Below are 5,457 nucleotides of genomic sequence, written 5' to 3'. Positions count from 1 at the left end.
GGTGTAAACGAGTATACCCAGCGGCAACATTCCCCCCCTAGCAAAGGAATCGTGATGAGTATTGCTTAAGTATTGCCGGTGACATCCAACACTGCCACCTTGGTTGCGGGCCTTTGCATTAGACCCTTTTGCGTTTTTATAGTTACCCGTCGCACCTGTTCATCTTTTGCTTTTACGACATCAACGATGATACCCTTCGGCCAATAATTTCGCGGCAGAGTCTCATCAACAACAACAACGACGTCTCCGATTGCGACTGATGCCCGCTTGTTGGACCATTTGGCTCTACGTTGAATGATTGGAGTATATTCCTGCAGCCAACGTTGCCAGAACTTGTTAGCGAAGTCTTGTGTCTTGTGCCACTGCTGTCGTAGGTTTGATGCCTCGTTGAAGACTGATTTGTGTCCGTCGGTAGATCCGAGGAGCAGGTGGTTTGGTGTGAGCGCATCGTCGTCTGCGCTGTCGAGAGATACAAATGTGAGTGGTCGAGAATTGATTGTAAGCTCTACTTCACATAAGGCACTTTTGAGCGTTTCGTCTGTAAATTTGTACGAAGGGCAAATAGCATTCAGGACGGATTTAACGGAGCGGATTAATCTCTCCCAGGCCCCGCCCATATGTGGCGCCCCTGGTGGGTTGAATCGCCAAACGACGTCTTCACAATTTATGTTTAGCTTTTCGATACCATTAGCATTTGTGCGCAAGGCCTTTTCCGCAGCTTTAAAGTTTGTGCCGTTGTCTGTATAAATCTCGCGTGGTTTGCCTCGCCGTGCCACAAAGTTCAGAATGCACATTATACAAGAACTGACGTCTAGACTATGTGCGACCTCCAGATGAACTGCACGGACGCTCAAACAAGTAAAGATTACTCCCCACCTTTTCTCTCTGCGCCTTCCAATCGAGACATGTATCGGACCGAAAAAATCTATTCCGACATAGGTGAAGGGACGCTCAAAGCTTGCCAAACGTGCAGCTGGTAGCGGAGCCATTTGCTGAGTATTTGGCTTAGCGCCATCGTTCTTGCAGCGTTGACATGACCTTCGTATTTTGCGGTAAAGTACTCGTAGGCGTGGAATATAATATTGTTCGCGAATCGAGTTCAAGGCTGCTTCATGAAATTGATGATGATTTCGTTCGTGGTAATGTCGAACTATTAAAGCTGTGATTGAGTTGTTTGTCGGTAAGATTATAGAGTCGTCAGTTCTTAAGCTTTCGGCTCTTCCCCGTGATCTGAGTATACCTTCGTCGCTTAAATATACATTTAAAGAGATTAGTTTGCTATCGCTTTCAATACTCTTACCGCATTTGAGGTTGATAACTTCTTGCCGATATTCACTCTGCTGTGCCTCTTTTATGAGCGCGCTCTTAGCTCTGTGGATAATCTTGTCACATACGCCGGTAGGTATTTGCTCCTTCTTTATCTTGGATTTTAGTTTTTCTACGAACAATATTACCATCGCCATCGTCAAGTATAATCGACGCCAGCTTGAGAACCTATCAGCATCGATTAAAGGTTGTGTGGTTTCGCCTTTGGTTATATGAAAGGTAAAATGTCGGAGTTCAGTATGCTCCACTGGTCCGAGGTCGTCGCATTTCGGCCAATCGGTTTGATTGAAAGATAAGAATTTCGGCCCGTGCAGCCAGATATCGGAACTTTGTTGCCGGCTGAATTTCGTTGCCAAGTCAGCAGGGTTAAGTTTTGAGGGAACCCAATTCCAGTCAGTGGCGTTGGTCGCCTCCAATACCTCGCCCACGCGATGCATTACATACTGTTTGAAATTTCTCGGATCCATGCGGAGCCATTTGAGCACGGTCTTTGAGTCTGACCACCAGAATCGAGCATGAATCGGAACTTGTAGTGCCTTCATCACATTGTTCGCCAATCTTACGCCAGTCACTGCAGCTTGTAGTTCGAGCCTCGGGATAGATGCGGGCTTTAGCGGTGCTACTTTTGACTTAGCGGCCACGATGATAGTGTTGACTTCGTTTTTGTTTTTCACTCGCAAATAGCAAATTGCCGCGTAAGCATACTCGCCGGCATCTACGAAGGTGTGGATTTGGTTGCATTCGGAGTCTTTTAGAAGTTGTGAATAACATCGCGGAATCGTAATAGAGGTTATTGCTGACAACAACGTCTTCCACTGGCACCACTTGTTGTAAAGCGGACCTGGGAGTGGGTCATCCCAGTTAATGGCCGATCGCCATACATCCTGCAGTAGTATTTTAAGACCTATGGTGTAATGTGCCACAAACCCGAGAGGGTCGAAGATGGACATCAACACCTGGAGTACTTCCCTTTTAGTTGGGACCAAGCTACATTGCAAGATGTCTCGTCTCATTTTGGAGAACCTCCAAATAAACTTAAAAACATCGTTAGTTGGATCCCAAAACAAACCTAATATTTTTTCTGCATTGCTTAAGTCCTTAGGAGTTTGATCTTCGACGGACTCCCCTGGAAGTTGCCTCAGAACAGCTGATGAGTTAGATGCCCAGTTACGAATGTTGAATCCAGCTTGATCGTGAATTGCTTTCACTTGCAGAGCCAGAAGCACTGGACTTCTTCTTCGGTATCGACGCTGTCGATGAAGTCATCGACGTAATGATGCTTTTGTATTGCTTCTACCGCTCGCGGTGATGTTTGCTTGTATTGCTCTGCATTTACATCTCGAACAAAGTGAGCAATGCAAGGTGCGCAGCTGATGCCGAAGGTAAGCGCTTGCATAACGTAGATGTGAGGGTTATGTAACTCCTCACAGTTCTCGTGCCACAAGAACCTCTGAGCGTGCATGTCCATTTCTCTTACGCGAATCTGGTGGAACATTTCGGCAATGTCTCCACAAATAGCAAACTGCCCAGTTCTAAAAGCCAGTAATACGAAGACTAGCGAATTGAGTAGATCTGGCCCGCACAGAAGGAAATCGTTAAGAGCGGCTCCATCAGATTTGGCCGCAGCGTCCCACACAAGGCGCAACTTGCCGGGTTTGTTGGGGTTTAGTGTGATAAATATCGGCAGGTACCACTCGTGGTCGTATGATCTATTTACTTCGTCTGCAGTTAACCTTCTTGCGTAACCTTTGCTAATTAAGTTGTCTATTTGCTTCTGCATGTCACGTTGCAAATTGGAGTCCTTAGCTAACTTTTTCTGCATACATCTGAAGCGTTTAAGGGCGTTGTCGTAACTAGCTGGTAACTTTGCGTCGTCATCCTTCCACAACAACCCCACTTCATAGCGGCCCTCTCTTTTTTCACACGTTGAATTTAGAATTTGCAACGCTCTACAGTCTTGTGGGGACATGAGCTCTCTTTTTTGCGGCATCTCTAGGCTGAAGTACTCCTTGATCTCTTCGTGTAGGATTTCGTATTTCTTTTCGCAGTCACATATGTGAATATTCAATAGTTGTGAGTCAAAGTGGTTAGTAGTACCTCCCTGCAAGGTCCAACCTAAGCGACACTTAGTGGCGATCGGCTCAAGCCAGTGTCCCTCACGAGTTTTGATAGGCACCGCAAGTTTCCAACAATTGGCTCCTATTAGAATACCCGGCTCGGCATTTTCATATGACTCGATCGGAAGCCCGCGTAGATAAGGGTATTTCTTCGTAATTTTCTCCATATTAAGAGACTGGCTAGGCAAGCCCAGTCGCGAAACGGTGTGCACTTCATTTATTTCGTATTTTGCATTATCGTATGCGTTTGAAATCTGTATCGACGTTCGCATTGAGTCGCTTTCGATCCGTGTGTTTTCGCCGGTCCAGCGAAGGCACAGTGATTCTAGCTCGCCGTCCAAGCCCAAGGAATCATAAATGTGTTTTTCCATCAATGTCACGGATGATCCCTCGTCTAAAAAGGCGAAGGTTTTTATGGATTTACCCTTTGAGTGTATGCGAACGGGTATTATACGAAAACATGGTGCATCTTCATCATTACCTACATGAGTGTTTACCAGTTGATTATTTATTAGAGGTGGTGTGGTATTTTGCTTTTGCTCAGCATACGTAGATACGCTCTTCGGCGTGTTTTTATGAAGAAGCTTGTGGTGCTTTGATTGGCAACCATCGACTCCACACTCCCTGTTCGCATAACACTTTCGGCGGTGCATGTTAAGGCATTGTCTGCACAATTTATTGGATTTTACTACATCCCACTTGCGCTCCAAGGTGAGTTTACTAAATTCTACACACGTCTGTATTTTATGATCGGTGCACCCGCATAAAACACACCCAACTTTGTTATGATTTTCGACACCAGTTGCTTGCGTGTGTGCGTTAATTACGCCACTCTTTTTGGATACACGTGGTGTGATCACCTTACTTGCTGCTTCGGCTATTTGGAAAATCCAATCACTAAACGCTTTAATAATTGGTACTCGCTCGTCTCGCTGTAACATTGCCCAATTTAACTTGTGTTGGCTTGGAAGCTTGTCAACGAATTCCTTCACCAACATTGGATTATTCAGATGCGCCTCCATATGGCAGGCTTCCATCGTAGAGCAGATGTTTTGCACGCACAACGCGAAGTCGATAAGACTTTCCAGTTTTTCCTTCAGCGGTGGAATCGCCCTGGCTTTCTCCACCAACGATTCTAGTATATGCTCTGGACGTCCAAAACACATCTTAAGTGTCTGAATTATTTCCGGGACCATAGAGGGGAGCAATAATTTGCAGCGTACCGTCTCATAGGCCTTTCCCTTGAGACACTTCTGCAGCCGCATTAGGTTTTCGGCGTCAGTGTACCCCGCTACTTGCGTGCTGTTTTCGTAGTTACTTATGAACAGCGGCCAGTCATCCGGATTTCCGCTGAAGGTAGGCAAATCCTTTGGAATTACTTGTCTAGCGGCAAGCTGCGAAGAAGTCGGAGCTGTAGTTGTGCGGTTGATTCCGATAGACGAACCGCCTGCGCTTAGTATTTCGTACTTTTTTTGTAGATACCTTTGCTCTATTTTTCGCTCTTCTTCCAAGAGTTCCAATTGTAGTACGTGCTGTTGGGCTACGCTGTCGTAACCTTGAGTTGCATCAAGTCGCGCCCCACATTGAGCGCCAGTTATCGGTGGAAGTAGAGGTTGTTGCATAGCTTGCTGTCCTAGACCCGGGAGTTGCTTGGCAGGTGGGAACATTGCAGTTGAATATATCATTGGTGGGTTCGCGCGATGCGCATTGGAGGTGATAACGGCAGGAGTCATTATCGTTGCCGTTGATACGATGATATTGCTTGCTGTTGTAATTGAACCTATTGGTTGTTGACCATGTGTACCGAATGCTGCAGAATTATTATTCTGTACGTCCGTATTTGGTGACGATGCTGCTTGTGGTTGCCCGGTCGTTACCGTAGATATTTCACCATTAGATGTCGGGGGAGCGATAGTGCTCTTTTCAACGTGATTTGTCTGCGCGGATTCGCAAGATTTACAATTCCTACTTATGTTGGCCACGTTACTATTCACCCCGACACAATCGTAGTGGA

At 46.1% G+C, this 5,457-nt stretch overlaps 2 protein-coding genes across 2 annotated transcripts; both read right to left on the bottom strand.

Annotated features, from left to right (window-relative positions):
* Positions 1-65: 65 nt before the first annotated feature.
* LOC118756536 lies at positions 66-2,339 on the bottom strand. The gene has a single exon (XM_036491295.1). It carries the CDS (start codon positions 2,337-2,339, stop codon positions 66-68), a length of 2,274 nt encoding a protein of 757 aa, XP_036347188.1.
* Positions 2,340-2,530: 191 nt separating this feature from the next.
* Positions 2,531-5,380, bottom strand: LOC118756535 (the record flags this gene model as incomplete). The annotated part of the gene is made up of 1 exon (XM_036491294.1): positions 2,531-5,380. A coding segment is annotated over one exon (2,850 nt), but the record flags the coding sequence as incomplete, so codon positions are not given.
* Between the last annotated feature and the right edge of the window lie 77 nt (positions 5,381-5,457).

Source organism: Rhagoletis pomonella, unplaced genomic scaffold (assembly GCF_013731165.1).
Source record: "Rhagoletis pomonella isolate Grant_MI unplaced genomic scaffold, Rhpom_1.0 Rhpom_scaffold_10803, whole genome shotgun sequence".
Taxonomy (NCBI): domain Eukaryota; kingdom Metazoa; phylum Arthropoda; class Insecta; order Diptera; family Tephritidae; genus Rhagoletis; species Rhagoletis pomonella.
This window is presented reverse-complemented; position numbering and strand designations above follow the sequence as displayed.